Here is an 18,376-nt window from a genome sequence, read left to right as displayed (position 1 = left end):
ACCTCTTTGGCCTGCGGTTCTGCTTCCAGCAGCCTGCCCCCATCTCCTTTTATTGTTTCCTTCTCTCCCCCTTACTCCTTTCCTGGCCCTCCTGGGTAATAAGACTCAGTGGGAGTGACCTTCACTAACCATGGGTGGTGGGTGGGAATGAGCCACACAGTGAGTTTTCTGTCTGTCGGACACCCCTAAGAGTTGGCTGAGGGTGGTCTATAGTGAGCCCACCCCTTTCCCCTTGGTCATATGACCGAGGGGGAGAGGCTAGGCTAAGGGTCCCCACTCCCTGTGGCCAGATCACCAAGAAGCAATGCTGCTGGAGTGGCGCCCTGCGACTTGGCTTCACCAGCAAGGACCCTTCCCGAATCCAGCCCGACTCGTTGCCCAAGTACGCCTGCCCTGACCTGGTGTCTCAGAGTGGCTTCTGGGCCAAAGCTTTGCCTGAGGAGTTTGCCAACGAGGGCAACATCATTGCCTTCTGGGTGGACAAGAAGGGCCGCGTCTTCTACTGTATCAACGACTCGGCGGCCATGCTTTTCTTCAATGGCGTCCGCACGGCTGACCCACTCTGGGCCCTGGTGGATGTCTATGGCCTCACGCGGGGCGTCCAGCTGCTAGGTGAGTGCCACCCATCTGCTTCATTAGCTTTGGGGCATACCCTGCCTGAGAGTTCAGGTGTTGGGACTGACCTCCATTCCCATGGGTCATGGGGGCTGCATGGAGGCTAAGGGGCCCAGGAACAATTCTAGGGCTTTTCTATGAACTGCAGTTCCCCCCTCCTGACCACAGCTTTGGCAAGTGAAGCTTAGCAAGATTATTAGCAACCCCCACAGGCCCTCACTCAGGGTGCTTTCTGAGTTGGGCACAACTTCCACCACCAGAAATGGCTGCCCTGTCCCTGTCCTGGTGAGGTTAATGTTGCTTTCAGTAACCATTGTCTCATAGCAACTCTGAGACAATTTGAGGAGACTCACATTGAGGGATGTTGAGTCCTTCTTGGATGGGTGGTGTAGCCTGCTCTCCATACTGGGTCTACCCAGCCCAAAACCAAGTTGTGGCCCTGGCCTACAGCTGTCCTAGCACCTGGGCTCCACCCTAGGGCTTTCTGCAACCTTGCTAAGGGAATGGGAGAGGGGAGCAGGAGGCACCAGGCACCAGGGGTGGGACTCAGACCCCTCAGCTTAACTCAGTCCTTGCATGGGGAGGGGAAGGACAAACACCCCATAGGAGCTGCTGGGGGACATCAGAAGATGAGCTGGGCCTGGATCACCAAGGGACAGGCTTCCCAGCCATGGCATCTGTCAGAACTGCCAGGGCCCTCAGACTGCAAGTTCACACAGGGAGCTGGTGATGGAGGGGATAATAGCCCAGCCCTTCTTCCCGGCTTGACATATGTGTCATGTATATTCAAGTGTGTGCTTGCAGACATGTGAACTCTACATACAAACAGAGCCTGATCAAACAGCTCCCTCATCTGGAAAACAGGTCCTGGGAGGAGTTAAAGAGGCTGAGTAGCTGCACTGCCCTGGGTATCAAAGACATGTCCAGCCAATGCTGGCCACTTCTGTCCCCATCCCCACTCCCTTTCTCTTGCAGAGAGAAATGCTGCAAGGGGGGGTTCAAAACCCGTTTCCGTTTTCCTTTCTGCCTTCCGAGCCTAGAAATTGTGACTGTTTTCAGAGCACTTTGACTTGAGGAAAAAAAAAAAAAAAAAAAAAAAAAGGAAAGGAAAGACAAAGACATGAGTAATGGCCAGAAGCCTGTGAGTTAAGTTCCAAACATCAGGAGGCTGTTTTTGTTAACTAGCAGTTTGGGAACTTTCTGTTTTTCAAGTCAATAAAAGTGTTCCTGTGTTCACGCTGACATGTCGAGAGCCCCAAACAGGCTATTCCTGGTGACAGCTACTGAAGAAGGGTATCCGGGCTGGCTGGGCAGCCTCCCCCACTTCCTCTATGTACTGGGTGCACCTGAGGGGCTCTGCCTGCCAGAAATTGTGTCTTAGCTACGGAGACAGATCTGGGCTGGATCCTGGGTTAGCACAAGGGTGCCTGTGCCAGGTGGTGGGCCCATGTGTACTGTGGATGGCCATATGTGGGTCAGTGGGGGCACAGCAGTGGCCAGTGCTGTCAATCATCCCTACCTCTGCTGTGGAGGACAATTGCTTAACCCACAGTTCACAGGAGCCCCTTCCTGCTGCCCCAGTGTCCTCTGGGTCTCACACTATAAGGCAAGTAGAACTCCAAAGCTTAAGTCTGAGTCCAGTCCAGCCTCAACCATCTGCTCTGAAAAGTGTCTGTGTCTTACTGGGGTCCCTGCCACATGGTGGAGGGCAGGGAATGAGTGACTTCCAGCTCTGGAGAAGGTCACCATCCTGTTGTGTGAGGGGTGAAGGAGGTGGGAGCAACACTCTTAGTCCTACCTAAGCAAAGAATACTCCTCTCACCTCTCCAGACTGAGAGCTGGCCTCCAGCATGCTAGGCCAGTGTTCCACCCCTGAATGGGAGCTTTGAACTCTTCATTTTGAGACAGGGTCTCACTGGTTGCCCAGGCTGCCTGTGAACTTGCATGTTCCTGCCTCTGCCTCCCAAGTAGCTGAGGTTACAAGCCTGTGCTACCAGCTCTGGCCAAGAGTGCCTTTCCTCTCAGTTTCCACTCTTGCCTGGAGGCCCACCTTTGATGCCACCTCCTCCCTGAGGCCTCTGATTAGAATTTTCCTCTCTGTCCTGATGCCACCACAGCTCTATGGTCTCTGGGATCCTCAGTCCATCCTTGTGTCTGATTTCCCATAGGACAGGAGTTCCTTTGAGGAAGGGACCCAGGTCTTTCCTACACTGCCTCCCTGTGTATCACGACTCCTTTGGGGTATGGAGTGACCCTTTCACAGGGGTCGTTTAGGACCATCAGAAAACATGGACATTGCATTAGGATTCATAGTAGCAAAATTACAGTCATAACGTAGCAGCAAACATAATTTTATGGTTGGGGTCACCATGACCCGAGGGACTGCATTAAAGGGCGGCAGCATTAGGAAGACTGAGAAGCACTGCTCTAGAGACTACCTTATCCAACCTTGCAGGCCTTGCTGGGTTTAGGCTGTAACACAGGAGGGGAGAGTGGAGGCTGGCTGAAAGGGAGCACTGGGAAATGTTAGCTGAAGAAAAGAACAGGTAGGCGGGGCTGAAGGAGGCCTGCCTTACCATCAGACAGCTCTGGGCTCACTGGGCAGTGAGGAAGGCAAAGGAGACACCAGGACTCAATCACCAACCAGGAAAGAGTTGTAAATCGCTAACCTCTGTGGTCATAGCTTCCATCATTAGCTCACTTAACCCTAAGCAGGGAGAAGACTGAGGTCTGGGAAGGCCTGGCCTGCCCATGTAGGGATATGGTCTAGCTGGCTCTGAACAAAGAGTTCCACGATAAAGCAGTGTCTTTCCCATGGCCTCCAGCAGGTTTACACATAAAAGGAGCCCGGAAGTCAATGGAGGCTCAGGTCTGTGGCAGTAGAATCTTGAGAGACTTCTTGTAAGAGGAGGCTCAAGCAGGCCTTACACATTGTAGGAGACTGGATTGGACAGGTGGGAACAAGGGGAGACTGTGCCTAATGACATGGGGGCTCCAACCTTCAGGGTAGGTAGGGGTGGAAGCTGGAGATGAATCAGCAGGGCCTCATGCTGGCTCTGGAGCCCAATCTGACCCACACCCCTTCTGTGACTATACATGGGTTTTCTTAGAGAAGTTCAGTTGCCCTTGGATCTGCTGCAGGCTACTCTGCTGAGGCCTGTGACTGCTGTCCTGGCGTAAATCACCACAATTCCTGGCATTTTCAAACAGGGATTATGGCCCCTAAAGTCAATTAGCAGATTAAAATATTTCCTCACTTTGGTCCTCCTAAACTAATTTGTGTGTGTGTGTGTGTGTGTGTGTGTGTGTGTGTGTGTGTGTGTGTGTATAAAACAAGAGAGACAGAGAGGGGAGGGTTAGAGGTGAGGAGGAGGCTGGGGGAAGAAAGAGAGGGTAGGGGCAAAGGTCTGGATCCCTCAGGGGTCTCAAAGGTGGCCCTGGCCTTACTCTAACCAAGTGCTGAGATTCCAGGCCACCATGCCCAGCACATTTGAATCTTTTGTTGTCCCCCTCTTAGCAGCCCTCTCTCAAGAAAATTGTTCCCTTTCTTGGTGGCTCTGAAGATGGGCCAGTCACTCCTGGGTTGACTATCCCCCAAGGATTATTTGGCCTTTAGGAACTTCCTCCAGGTTCCCCTGGCCCCTCCAACTTGTGTGTGGAGCAAAGCCCCAACACCTGACCTGTCCAGTCGTCAGGGCCCAAGTGTAGTCAAGTTCTTGGCACACTGAGTGTAGCAGGTATGCTCACACTTGATATTGGAGCCAGCCCATAAATGGATGGCTGTGTCCCTGAAGAAGTGGACAGTTCAGAGGCTGGGCTCTTAACTATTTCACTGCAGTCCAGACTCAGACAGCAGGCCGACTCCTGGCCTTCCAGGCCACATCTCCATGTCCCGGAGCTCAGTAGCTCACGCTCTTTCCTGTGGGTGCCCTGGCCCGAACCTGGGATGGCATCTCCAAGAATAACAGCTTCATACCTCCAGGAAGAAAAGCCTGCCAGCAACCAAATAAACACAAGTTTTATGGGGTGATTAATACTCGAACAGATAAACTCCTATCCCAGTTTCTTGTGGTCTCCCTGCTTCTCGACTTGGTGTGGAACACAGGCCTGAAACCTCAGCATTTAGGAAGTTGAAGCAGGAGGATTGTGAGTTCAAGGTCAGCCCAGACTACATGAGACTGTGTCCCCAAAAGAAAAAGGTGGAAAGAGCAGCCATGATCTTGCAAAAGGCAGGTGAGCCCAGACTCCACTCACAAGGTGTCCTGGTCATTGTGCAGTGCCTGACATGGCCTGGGCTCTCTGCAGAGAAGGGAGAGTGATGGGAGAATTGAAAGCCAGCTCCTCACCTTGCTGGGTTTTCACCAAGGGACAAGCCATATCGTAGCTATGAAGTGGCCCAAATCTGATTCTGCAATTCAGTGTGACCTGAGGTGTCCAACTGTGGTGTGCTGCTGGGGGTAATCCAGGGGGACTTCTGTGGGAAAAGAAATCCAAGTCGGTGAAAAGAATGGAGTGGCTGAAGAACAATTTAGCCATACATGGGTGTTCCCTGGCACGGAGTGGGGATGAGCCAAGAGGGAAGTCCCATTCTGGAGGGGATAGTGAGGAAGAAAGGCAGCGGGCAGCTTGTGGCCTTAAGGGTTGTTCACAACTGGGCACACATGCACACGTATGCATGCGTGCGAGTGTCACACACACACACAGAGAGAGAGAGAGAGAGAGAGAGAGAGAGAGAGAGAGAGAGAGAGACAGAGAGAGAAGAGAGAGAGAGAGAGAGAGAGAGCACTTCGAGTTCAATGTTGCAGTGGTCCCTGTGCTGTCTGGGTATTTAATAGGAGAAACCATGGCTTACAACATGGTGCGGGGGGGGGGGCGGGTGCCAGGCCCAAGGTGGGGGCAGGGAGGGTTGTACTTTGGATCCCCCAGCCAATCTGGACATGGGGTCAGTGTGAGCAGACCTGGTGCCACATCTGAGTGGTGGTGGCAAAGTCTCTAGGGGCTGGGAGCAGGGCTTGCAAGGGTTCATGCCCTCCTACTCCTCTTCCAGGTCTGGGTGGAAAGCCTCACCTGCCTGCTAGGGGTGTTATGCATGAAGACTCAGGTGGCTTTGGGCCAGATTCTGGGGGGCTGCTTATCCAAGGCAGTGGCCCAGCTTTGCTGCCCTGCATGGAGAACAGCCACAGCCCCTTGAGACAAGGTCTGGGGCTGTAAGTGTCCCAGGTGTGCTGAGGATATGCTGTCCGTGGCTGAGGGCTGCACTGCCACCTGGGTGGGCTAGCTGCTTTCTTGGCTTAACCAATGTCTCTGCTCAGCCTTAGCTGCTAGATTCCGGAAGCTAGTTTAAGGAGCCTGGAACAGTCCTGGGACGAGGTACACCACTAGGAATGCTATGTTGATGCGGGTTTCCCACTCTTTGACAATTTTCCTTAAGAGGAATAATTTGACCAGGTATGGCAGTGTAAATACATGGGAAGCAGAGGCAGGACGATGAAGTCATGCTCAGATACCTAGCGAGTCTGAGGCCAGCCTGGGCTACATGAGGCCTGCCTGGGCTATATCCAATGCTCCCTCTCCCCCCAAAAATCTTACTGTTCCTTCTGCAGAAATTCTTCCAGGCATTTTCTTTTTCTCCTCACTTCAAATTTTGCCAATTGTGTCAAGCAGCGGCACCAAGACCTCCTGCACCTTAGGTTCTTTCCCGCCTTCCCTTACACAGGGTGACACACCCTCCCATGAACACCTGGGGTCTGTGCAGGTTTAAGTGGGTTGCATGGCACACTGTCCTGTTTTCTAAGGTGGCATGCATCTTCTGTACAAGGACCTTGCAGAGAGGTCTAATGAGTTGCCCAGGGTCATACATCTGGTAGTGGCTTGTTTGAACCAGGAGCCTAGGCTGTATTTCCTTCCAGCTTCTCTAGTTGTGAGTCCCTCTCAATTCTGAGTGCCCACGCCCAGGTAGTCACTGAGGACCCGTTTTGTCTAGAACAGGGTGCTTGAGAGCTCAAGGCAGGATCATCCACTCGTGTTGGGCAGAGGAGGCTACCAGAGCTCCAGCAGTGTTGGGCCAAGAAAGAGGTAATGGGGGTCCCAGGGTATCTTATTCTGTATAGAGGGCAGATCTGACTGTCCGATGTTCTCCCCAGATTCTCAAAAGCTTTATCTGGCTCTCATGACCTAGAGCAGACTAGCTTGGGCAGCGTGTGATTGGGTCCATGGGACTGCCAAACCTGGACTGCCTGTCACCTACGGAAAAGGCAATGCCACATTGCCACCTAGTGTCTCACTGGCTCCAGATGTAGTTCTAGGAGCCTTGGTAAGACTTGTAGGGTGAGAAGGTCCTAGTGGGACCGGAGGGGAGGGAGGAGCTGGGTCCTTCAGAACTGGGGACCAGGCCCAGCTTTGAGCTGTGGGCCTCTGGATTACATGGGCATAATTATTCAATTAACTCATCGGTGTCTTCAGAGGTTTCCAGATACAGGAAAGTTCACAATGTGAGAACTGGTCTTGTCTTCAGGTTAAAAGAGAATACCCAGTTTGCCAAATTTGCTATACTTGCCATGGTCATCATCACCAAATAGAAAACCCCATGCATGTCTTCTAACACGAAGGAAAACCATGCAATCTAAGATCTGGGATGAGAACTGTGGGTTTCCAGTGGGGTTCTTTGGGACCCTGGTGCTCCCCAGGACATCCCTGAGACAGTAAAATGCAGAGGCATGGGGAGATGGGCATGGGGCCCACCTGCCAGACTTCAACCACAACGTCTGGTGGTACTGGAACAAAGATATCCCTACTTTAAAAATGAACACTTGAGGTGGGTGTGGTAGTTCACACCTGTCATCCTAGCGTTCAGAAGGCTGAGGTAGGAGGATCACTGTGAGTTCCAGGCCAGCCCAGGATACAGAATCTTGTCTCAAAAACTAAAAGCACACAACCAAAGTCAACAACCAACCAAAACAAACAAAACAATAGTCTGAGAGCCACTCCATCAAATGATTCTGGGGGCCTCTGGCTCCATGATTCTATCAAGGAGTCTGACTTCAAGTGATTCTAGAACATTTTACACTTCCCTCAGTGGCCTCAGAAACCATGTTTGTTTCTTCTGGGCTGCCCATAGCTGAGTTTAAAGGGAAAGGGTGGAGGCCAGTGTGGTTTTCAGGGTGCTGCCCAGAGGGTTTGTCCATCTGAGCTGTGTACTGCCTCCATGGCTCCTTCTCCTGTCTGGGTCAGATGGAGACCAGCAGGAGGATGTTTACAGAGACAGTAAGTGTGCTGGCAGCACCTTCCAAACGGGGGCTGGCTGCTGCAACCCCATGCTAAAAGATTACCCAGTGCTGCGGATGTGAGAATCCAAACAAACAAGAGTCTTTGAAGTGGTGGCCCAGCTTCAAAAGAGGCCCCTAGGCCAGTGCCAGGACCCAGCCTTGGTCACCCTATGCCACTAGCCATGTGTTGCAAGGCTGGGTGTTGCAGGTGAGAGCTGGCCCTTGGCTCTCATCACCAACCAATGATACCCATGGCCTGGCTCAGGTTGATTTGCACGAACTTGCCAGCAATATTATACCTAAAGTGCCTTTCACTGACTGGCTGTCCTGCTGCCTAGGCAAGTCCTTCCCTGACCCTCTCCAAAACAGGATGAGCATCTCAGCTTGGGCTGGAGAGTTTTATTCTCAAGGCAACATTTATCCCAAAGAAGAGATTCAGGGAGCCTCAGGGAGTGATCTGCCACACAGGAATCCAAACCAGGAAAGCTTTCCAAAACCAAGTTTCATGGAGCCTGGGCTGACTTCAGATTCATTATTTAGTTGAGGATGGGTGGCCTTGAACTTCTGATGATTCTGCCCCCACCTCCACTGTTCTGGGATTACAGTTGTATACCACAGGTGCCTGGCTGGTTAGGTGTTAAATATCAAACCCGGGTCTTTGTGTATTCTGGGCAAGCACCCTACCAAGTGAGCTATGTGCCCCACCCAAGGAAAGTTATTTTTTAACAGTTGGAGTTATACAGACACAGGGGCTAGGAAGCTTTCTGAGGTGGGGATCTTTCTCCAGGGGCATTCTAGGCAAGGCTGCATGAGAAGTTGGCCATGGTATGTGGGTTGCCTGGTCCCTCATTTTCTTTGAGTTCTTACCCAATCTGAGATGCTAAGACTCTTGTAACTATTTGAATTCTTCCTGCCTCTGAGCCTAAACTAATGATTCCCAGGTCTGACCCCTCTTCTGCCTGTGGGTCAGTACACGAGGGTAGTAACAACCCTGCCCTCCTGCTCTGGTCCAGAATCACTGCCAGGCTCCAGAATTGGCAGGCACCAAATGGACACGAAACACAATGGCTGAGCAACTGCTTTCAGGATACTGAGCCACCTCTGTCTCCATCACAACCCCTCCTGAGCGGACAGCTGATCATATAACTTGTTGCTTACAAATGTGGGGCCATCCCATGGCTTGTGAATCCGATTTACCCTCATCCTGGGAGAGTTTCAGGTGTTCTCTTGGATTTGGAGGCTGGAGATAGCCATGTCTACCTCCATGTTAGTTTATTTAGGGGCCCTTCGGCTCTGCCATGTGCTGGGTGCTCTGTGTCTCGGGTTGCAGCTATTTCAGGGCCTTGCACAGCTGACCAGCTGCTAGGACAGTTATTTGGAGCCTGCTGGCTGCCTACAGCTGCTCCTGCTGAGTGCTGGAGAGGAAGGGGAGAAGACATTCTTGGGCTGGGGGGTCTAGCCGCTTCCAGCTGCTGCTGAGCCCCAGCTCCGAGCTCAGCTACATTTCCCATAAGTCCACATTCCCTAGCCTGTCTGCCTCCTCCTCTCCGTCCACCCTCTCATGCCTTCTCTTTTAATCTCCACATTGAACTGCGTCTCCTGGGTTTTTAGTAATGTCATTCAAGGAGCATTACCTGAGTTCCCACTGTGACTTATATATCTACAGACAGCAGGAACAATGTATTTGTGTGGGTGTGTGGTGCTGGGGTTTGAACCCAGAGCCTTGTACATGCTAGGCATGTGTTCTACCAATGCTAATGTCTGAAATTGTTTGGGCAGCAGGGGCTCTGCCCACTCTTGACCTGCCAGAGCCTGTCAAGGCAGGCATCTGACTCCATTCTCTGGGCACACCATCACATGCTTGGGGGGAGTTGCTCACACAAAGGCCATCAGCCAAGTACCAGGTAGAACACTTAACACCTGGTCCAGAGTGCCCTAGGCCACGGTGACATGCAAACAGTGGCTCACACTGGCATATGATCACATGTGCCAGGTGCTTTACCAAGTGCCCAGTGGGCCTTATACCATCACATCCCTGCAGCATCCTTCCAAGGTGAGCCTCAGAATATGGCTTTTTATAAGGCAGTCACATTTCTCACAGCTGAAGAAGAAAGGCTCGGTGAAGTTAAGCCATTTGTCCAAGGTTGAGTCAGGATTTGAACCCAGGCTGATTGATGACTTGAAATTCACTCTGCTCAACTATGTTCCTATCAGTAGATTGCCTATCAGTGTATGGATTTTAGTTACAAAAACCAACCAACTGATACCCAAAGTACCCTTAGGCTGTGTTATTTGGAGTAGGATGTCCGTATTTTGGAGGCGATAGTCACTCTGAGCCTTCTCAGGGCATACCTGGGAGTGCTGTCTGGGTCTGTTCGGTCTCTAAGTGGTGGGAAGGTGTGTCTGCCTTCTTCAGTGTGGAGGGAGAGGGGAGCAGATGCATCTTCACTGCAGACTCAGAGCTCAAGAGGTGCTGTGCATTAGATACAGAGATGAAGAATTCAGTTTGAGAGAAACCCAACCCCTCAGAGGACAAAGTCCTTCCTTGCTTACTGAACGACTTCCTCAATTAGTGTTCACAACTATGTATGGCCTGTGCGACTGAGATCCATACCACAGCCTGCTCAGCTCTAGGACTCGGACTGTCCTGAGAGGTTGGGTTAGCCTGTGTGAGATCTTTTCCATAGGTCATGGGTGGGCATCTCTGATCCCTCTTCTTAATGTTCTCCTCTCCTCTCTTCTCCCAACACCCTAGAGTCCCCAGTACTGGAATCCCTGAGGGACCAGGAAGCAGAGACTGTTTTTCCAGGGCCCAGGCATACCCCACCCTGTCTCCCTCCCTTGACCTCTTCCTTCCTGTCTACCCGGTTCCCCTCACCTCTGTCTCTGCACAGCCCCAGCCTCCAAGCCATTGCCATCATTGTCAGAGTCAATTCCCTGGAATAATCAAGTTTTCCGGTTGACTCCCTCCTCCTTGCCAAGGCATTGCTGGGAAACCTCAATCAGCCAGGGCCCAGGAGGCTTTTGGAGCAGCCTGAGACTTAAGAGGAAGGGCAGCACCTAACCTTCCCCAGTCCAGATAACAGTTTCCAGAAGAGGGAGGGAAAGGGGCTTTAGCAACTCCTCCACCTTCAGTGGAAGACCTCTGTTCTTCTTGCTGGCTTGGTCTTCCAGCGGGCTCCCCAGCCACCTAGGCACACAGAGGCTCCTGGGAAGGCATAGGCCATGGTGTGGCTTACAGTGGTGTCAGTCAGATTTGGGGATGTCAGCTCTGCAGAAGGGGTTCCATCTGACATGAATGTGATGCTGGGTGGTGGTCGAGCACACCTTTAATCCCAGTACTCGAGAGGCAGGAAGATCTCTGTGAGTTCGAGGCCAGCCTGGTCTAGAGTGAGTTCCAGCCAAGGCTACACAGATAAACCCTGTCTTGAAAAAAACCAAACCAAACAAACAAACTACATAACAACAAAAAGTGTGGCATTGGGGGATGGGCAGACCTTACCAATATTGAGTCTACTTACTCAGTGGCTGTCACCCAACACCCCTGAGCTGTACTTACAGTGGGATGGCCTCCACAGGATGTTTTAGGGATAGCATTCAGGGGGAGTCACCCCAGCACATGTCGTTGCTGTCACTGTAAGTTATAGATCCACAGAGCAGGGGTATAGCCTACCCATTAGAAGAATATGGCTAGAAGCAGCTGTTGGCATGAAAAGAAGGTGTTTGGGACACAGTATGTGAAAAAAATAAAAGTGGTTGTGAAAAAGGAAATGTGTACAGCAGGGATTTGAGCCCAAGTCCATGCCCATGGAAGGGGGTGATGCACTTCGTGGATGCCCAGAAGTTATCCACAGCATTCAGTGACAGTGTTCCGAGATAGCCAACGTTATCATATTTCCAAAGCGGCTTATTACTCACAGAGGTTAAACATTATTGGTGTTTATGAGTAGAACTCGATTTTTGCAATTACAAAAAACTAAAATCCATTTAAAAGACTCTGACATGCCACAATCCAAATATGGAAAATGTTTTTCCTCTGGCTGGCTGGCTAACAGGCAGAGTGGTGTGTTTCTCTTTGCTGGAGTGTATTGTCTTCAAAATGAAGCTTGTATTAGCTGTCCAGATTAGTGAGCCATTTGCAGCTAAGTGAAGCCCTCAAAAGTCTTTATTCTTGGACGAATTTAACTTCCCTTCACATTAATGTCTTTATGTGACAATGATAACCTCAAAGGGTAAGTATTGGCTTAAATGCCACTGTTCATGCAAAGAAACTGGGAGAGAGGGTCATGTGTCAACAGTACCTGTGACAAATGGTTATTGTTTGTCTGAAAGCCGCTCTGAGGATTGCAGAGATAGCTTGGTAGGCAAAACCCACGAAGGCCTGAGTTTGTTGTCTTTAAAAGATGGCATGTAGTGCTGTGTTTATAATCCCGCTGCTGGGAATGCGGGGACTCTCTAGCTAGCCAGCCCAGGCCACTTGGACAGTCCCAGGCCAGAGAGATAAGAGAGGGGAGAGGGGAGGGGGAATAGAGCCAGGGGAGGAGGAAGAGAAAGGGGGGAGGGGAGAGAGAGGAGGAAGAAGAGAGAGAGGGGAGAGGGGAGAGAGAAGAGAAAGAGATTTTCTCTAAACAAACAAACAAACATGGACGGTGCCTGAGAACACCTAAGACTGACTTCTGGCCTCATTCTAGATGTTAAACATAAAATAGGGAAGTCCTAGGGATTAGAATTGAAGAAACTTTTTCTTCCATGGAGGCGTTGGGGGTAGAGGAAATCAGCCCGTCTTAGTGGGTACTGTGACACACACTGAGTTCGAGGCTCTCAGAAAAATAAGACACCCTCCTGATACAGTTTAAGAATCAGTACACTTCAGGTTCTGCAGGTTAACTGAAGACAGTAAGAGAAAGCGTTGCCAGCCGGGAAGCATTTAGAAGCAACTGGATGGCCTTGGAGTCGGTGTCTTCCAGCGGCATGCCTTTGTTTAAGGGCGCATTCCCGTGCCCCCTTTGCTTTCCGACTTTGCACCTTAGCGAGCAGTAGCATCTTTAGTGTGGGTGGCGCAGTCACCGCTGTGGGAAGGTGACGATCGCCCTGTCTCTCGCCCTGCCCGCCTCAGACAGCGAGCTGGTGCTGCCGGACTGCCTGCGGCCGCGCTCCTTCACCGCGCTGCGGCGGCCGTCCCTGCGGTGCGAGGGGGACGAGGCGCGCCTCTCCGTGAGCCTGTGCGACCTCAACGTGCCGGGAACCGACGGCGACGACGGAGCACCGCCCGCCGGCTGCCCGATCCCGCAGAACTCGCTCAACTCGCAGCACAGCCGCGCGCTGCCGGCGCAGCTCGACGGCGACCTGCGCTTCCACGCGCTGCGCGCCGGCTCGCACGTCCGCATCCTGGACGAGCAGACGGTGGCGCGCCTGGAGCACGGGCGCGACGAGCGCGCGCTCGTCTTCACCAGCCGGCCGGTGCGAGTGGCCGAGACCATCTTCATCAAGGTCACGCGGTCGGGCGGTGCTCGAGCCGGCGCGCTGTCCTTCGGGGTCACCACGTGCGACCCTGGCACGCTGCGGCCGGCCGACCTGCCCTTCAGCCCCGAGGCCCTAGTGGACCGCAAGGAGTTCTGGGCGGTGTGCCGCGTGCCTGGGCCTCTGCATAGCGGCGACATCCTGGGCCTGGTGGTCAACGCCGACGGAGAGCTGCACCTGAGTCACAACGGCGCGCCGGCCGGCATGCAGCTTTGCGTGGACGCCTCGCAGCCCCTCTGGATGCTCTTCAGCCTGCATGGCGCCATCACGCAGGTCCGCATCCTCGGTGAGTGCCCGGCGCAGTCCCAGTTGGGATGGTGATGGTGGTCTTGCTAGGGCTAGCAGCTAGACAGTCACCCTAAGTGAGTTCTGGGCGGGGCGGAAGCTTCTGGCCCACCGATGTCTGGGCAAGAGAACAACTCAGACACGCAGCCTGGCCAGATCCATACGCCTCCGTGTAAAAATCGGGGAAGGGAGTTTCTACCAGCAGTCAACAGAGACTTAGTTTCCTTGGGGCTTTTATTGAGTCTTAATGAAAATCAGGTTGGCTGGTTGTGGTCCATGCCTGCAATCCCAGCATTTAGGAGGCAGAGGCAGGAGAATCTCCGCAAGCTCGAGACTAACTTGAGTTAGCATTTTGAGTTTCAGCCAGAGATTTTTAGCAACTGTCTCAAAAACAAAAACAGCAACAGAGAAGTTGGTGTATTCTAAGGCGGTAAATGTGTCAGAATAGGGGAATCCGGGAGCAGGTGGCCTTTCTGCCTGAGATTGCAGGACCACAGACTCTTTAGAAGAGGCAGTTTGAAAGGATGTAGCTTGTGTTAAGCCATACTCTCTGGCTTGTTCTGGGTGATGTGTCCCTTACTGTGACCAAGTGTCTGACAAGAAGGCAACTGAGGGGAAGATGGGTTTGATTTGGCTCATGGTGAGGGGGACAGTCCGTCACAGTGGGGGAGGAATGGCGGGAATGTGAGGGCGGTCACATGGCATCCGTCTGCTGTCAGAGAGGTGGGTGCCTGCGCTTAGCTCCATGTCTCTTCTTCCTGTTTTTTCATCTCGGGAAGCCAGCCGTTTGGATGGTGTCACCCACACCCAGGGAGTTTACCCTGCTGGGTATCTCTCACTAGCCTCACTGTAAAGTGAGGATCTTTGAATCCTGCCTCCAGGGATCCTAATTCTGTAGCTGTAGGATAGATTCTGGGTGTTTGATTTTGGCGATGGTGTTTCTGAGACAGGGACTCTACCTAGCCCTGGCTGTCCTGTAGACCAGGTTGGCTTTAAACTCAGAGATCCAACTCTGCCTCCTGAGTGTTAGTATTAAAGGCGTGCACCTCCATGCCCAGCTGATTTATATTTTTATCTAACATATCTTTAGCCAAGGTTGGAGAGCTCTGGGCCTCTCAACCCCATGGCTCAACCAGGCAGCTTGACAGGGCTGTTAGTGTGTGCAGCTAAGCCAAGTTGAGCTGCTTTCTGAGCTCCGCCTTCTGTGAGGGGCACGCAGCACAGGGCTTGCGTGTAGTGAGGGCACGCAGCACAGCCCAGGGCTTGCGTGTAGTGAGGGCACGCAGCACAGCACAGGGCTTGCGTGTATGTGGTGCTGTTCAGGGTGTGAGCGGAGAGCTTGTGAACTCAGATAAATCAGTGCAGACTTCCAGCTCTGCAGAGACCAGATGAAGGGATGCTTCTCGAAACAACTAGAAAAGCTGTGCAAAGAAAGGAGGCCGGAGTGCCAAGGAGTTAGAGCCGAGGAAAGATAAATCAGGAAGGGAGGTGAACCACAATCAGCCGGGAAGGAGGATGAATCAGTCCAGAGAGAGAATTCATTCATTAAAATGCAATTGGATTGGGAAGCACGCGCGCACACCACACACACACATACACACACACACACACACTCACACACACTCACACACATACACACATACATGCACACTCAGACACATCCATGCACACACACATACACACAGACACAAACGTACACACACACACACCACACACACACTCACACACACACATACACACATACATGCACACTCACACACACACACTCACACACACCACACACACTCACACACATACACACACCCCCACACTCACACACACATACACACATACACACATACACACACATACACGCACACTCACACACATACACATACACACACATAAACACACACCCCCACACACCACACACATACACACATACACATCCCCCACACTCACACACACTCACACACACATACATGCACATATACACATACACACACACTCACACACATACACATACACACACATAAACACACACCCCCACACACCACACACATACACATCCCCCACACTCACACACAGCACACACACTCACACACACATACACGCACATATACACATACACGCACACTCACACACATACACATACACACACATAAACACCCCCACACACACACTCATACACATACACACTCACACACACAGGCATACACATACACACATACACACATACATGCACACTCATACACTCACACACAGTCACACCACACACACTCACACACATACACACCCCCACATTCACACCACACACACACTCACACACACATACACACATACACGCACACTCACACACATACACACACATAAACACCACACACACACACACACATACACACATACACACATACACATATACATACACTCACACACATACATACACTTACACACATACGTACACACATACACATACACACTCACACACACATACACAATACACACACTCACACATACATACACACTCACACACACATACACACTCACACTCACACACATTCACACTCACACACATACACAATACACACTCACACACATACACACATACACACACACACACACACACACACACACACACACACACACACACAATTTGAGCCTAGGCGAGAGGTAATTGGCTCCACTAAATGCTTCTCAGGGATTGGAAAGTGTGGTGATATATTGTTTATGATTTAATAAAGCTTGCCTGGGGATCAGAGTGCAAAGCTAGCCACAGCCATAGATACCAGGCAGTGGTGACACACACCTTTAATCCCAGGACTCAGGAAACAGAGGCAGATGGGTCTCTGTGAGTCCAAGACCATCTCGGCCACACTAGAGTGAATCAGTCTAAAACAGAAACAGAGCTCACAGCTTTAATCCCAGCACTAGAGAGGAATGTAAGGAAGAAGCAAAGGGTCTCTTGGGCGATTCAGTTTCCAGTCACAGGGAAGACAGGATCTCTGTTTCAGCCTTGGTAGAGGTAAGAGAGTCTGTCTGCTTTGCCTTTCTGGTCTTCATCTTAAACCCCAATATCTGTCTCTGGATTTTATCAGTTGTACTACGGGAAAGCACACAGAGACAAGGTACACTCTTGCGTCAGCATCACCTAATAACAGCTAAGTAGCTTTCCTCTAAGGATCTGTCATGGAAAGGGGTTTATGAGACTGGAACAAAAGGGAATTAAAACAGAACACAGGACCTTTTCTGTCCCAGGTGTTAAGTGGGTCAAGGTGAATGTCAAGAAATACCACCCAGAGCCCAATGTCTATGTCAAGAAATACCACCCAGAGCCCAATGTCTATGTCAAGAAATACCACCCAGAGCCCAATGTCTATTAATAGTTCTGAGCTGTTTGGAGAATTGGGCATGCTAGTCAGCAAAGTGCTGCTGGGGAATCCTGACTGACTCCAAAGGAAAAACAAAGCCAGTAGCAGCATATGGAGAGGCATTGTTCCCCTTACAGTAAATGCTTGGCTTAGTGAAAGTCCCCCATAAGCTGATAACTCAGGGCTATTTCCTTTATCCACTCGCACACAGCCTACAGCTTTCTTTATGTTCACTGGTGGATCAGAACTATTTTCACTAAAGACAACTATATCAGGGTTGCTTTCTAGACTTTGTTCTGAAAATGCTAACTAATGCAGTAGGGCAAGAAAAGTAAATAGGTATGGATTTTTGGAAAGAGAGGATAATTTAAAATATTAATGTAGTAAGAGAAACTGTATGAGCTGGGCCTGTGACCCCCAGCTATTTGAGAGGCTGAGGCAGGAGGCCCAGACATTCAAGGTTTGCCTGGGCTGCAGAGCAAGTTCAAGGCCAGCCTAGGCCACTTAGTGAGAGCCTATCTTAAAATAAAAAGCTAGATAAGGGCACTGGGACATTGGTCAGTGGTAGAATGCTTTCCTAACATGAGTGAAGCCCTAGGTTCAGTCTCTAGTGTGGAGGAGAGAAGGGAGAAAGGAACAGAAAGAGACCTACCTTATGAACATGCATTAATCGGTCTTAGAGATAATAGCACTATTGAACGAGTTACAGCTAATAGTGCACCTGCTGTACACAGAACATTCCTTAGGGCCCGTGGGACTCACAGGCAGCAAGGCTTCTCTTGTTCTCAGAAAGCTTATGGTTCTGCTGGAGAACGGAGCTGGATTCTTAGGCAAAAAAGACAGGACTTCAGGCCATGTGGCTGGGTATGGCTAGTCAGTGACCAGGAGGCTGTGTTTAGGGGAGCCATGGCTGCCCAGGGGCTGAGGTTTGAGGACAGCCTCAAGAGGCTCCCTAGGCTCTGTCCCCAGTCTCATCTGTGCATCTGGGAAGGACTTTAGAAGGATGGCAGGGAGGGAAGGAAGGTTGTAGGACCAGAATATGGGGACCAGGGTGCCAGTACAGAGAAAAACAGGTGGTTCCTAGGCACTGTGGTAGAGAGGGCAGGACTCTGACAGGAGGCTGACAGGAGGCAGAAGTAAGAGGCAGGGACGGGAACTTTATTCTCTGAAGGCCAAAGGTACCTAGGAGGGGAAAGGGGGCTACCAAACTAGGCAGGAGTTAAGCTAGACTATGGGGTCCTGCCCCGAGTCTGCAACTGTTCTATAGGCAGATGTGGGAGCCCTCTGTGGGGGTGGGGACTGAGCTTTCTCCATTAAGCTAATGGTACTGTGGCCCATCCCCCT

General features: G+C 51.4%; 1 protein-coding gene across 1 annotated transcript in view; it reads left to right on the top strand.

Moving 5' to 3' along the window:
- Positions 1-18,376, top strand: part of Neurl1 (neuralized E3 ubiquitin protein ligase 1) — an 81,780-nt gene that overhangs the window by 59,716 nt on the left and 3,688 nt on the right. Inside the window, exons 3-4 of the mRNA XM_027407081.2 lie at positions 291-612; positions 12,997-13,686. Of these exons, the coding sequence (XP_027262882.1) occupies positions 291-612; positions 12,997-13,686 (1,012 nt within the window). The remainder of the gene's footprint in view (positions 1-290; positions 613-12,996; positions 13,687-18,376) is intronic.

This window comes from Cricetulus griseus, chromosome 3, assembly GCF_003668045.3.
Source record: "Cricetulus griseus strain 17A/GY chromosome 3, alternate assembly CriGri-PICRH-1.0, whole genome shotgun sequence".
In the NCBI taxonomy this organism is placed as follows: Eukaryota; Metazoa; Chordata; class Mammalia; order Rodentia; family Cricetidae; genus Cricetulus; species Cricetulus griseus.
Note: the sequence above shows the minus strand (reverse complement) of the source record. Positions and strands in the feature narration are given on the sequence as shown.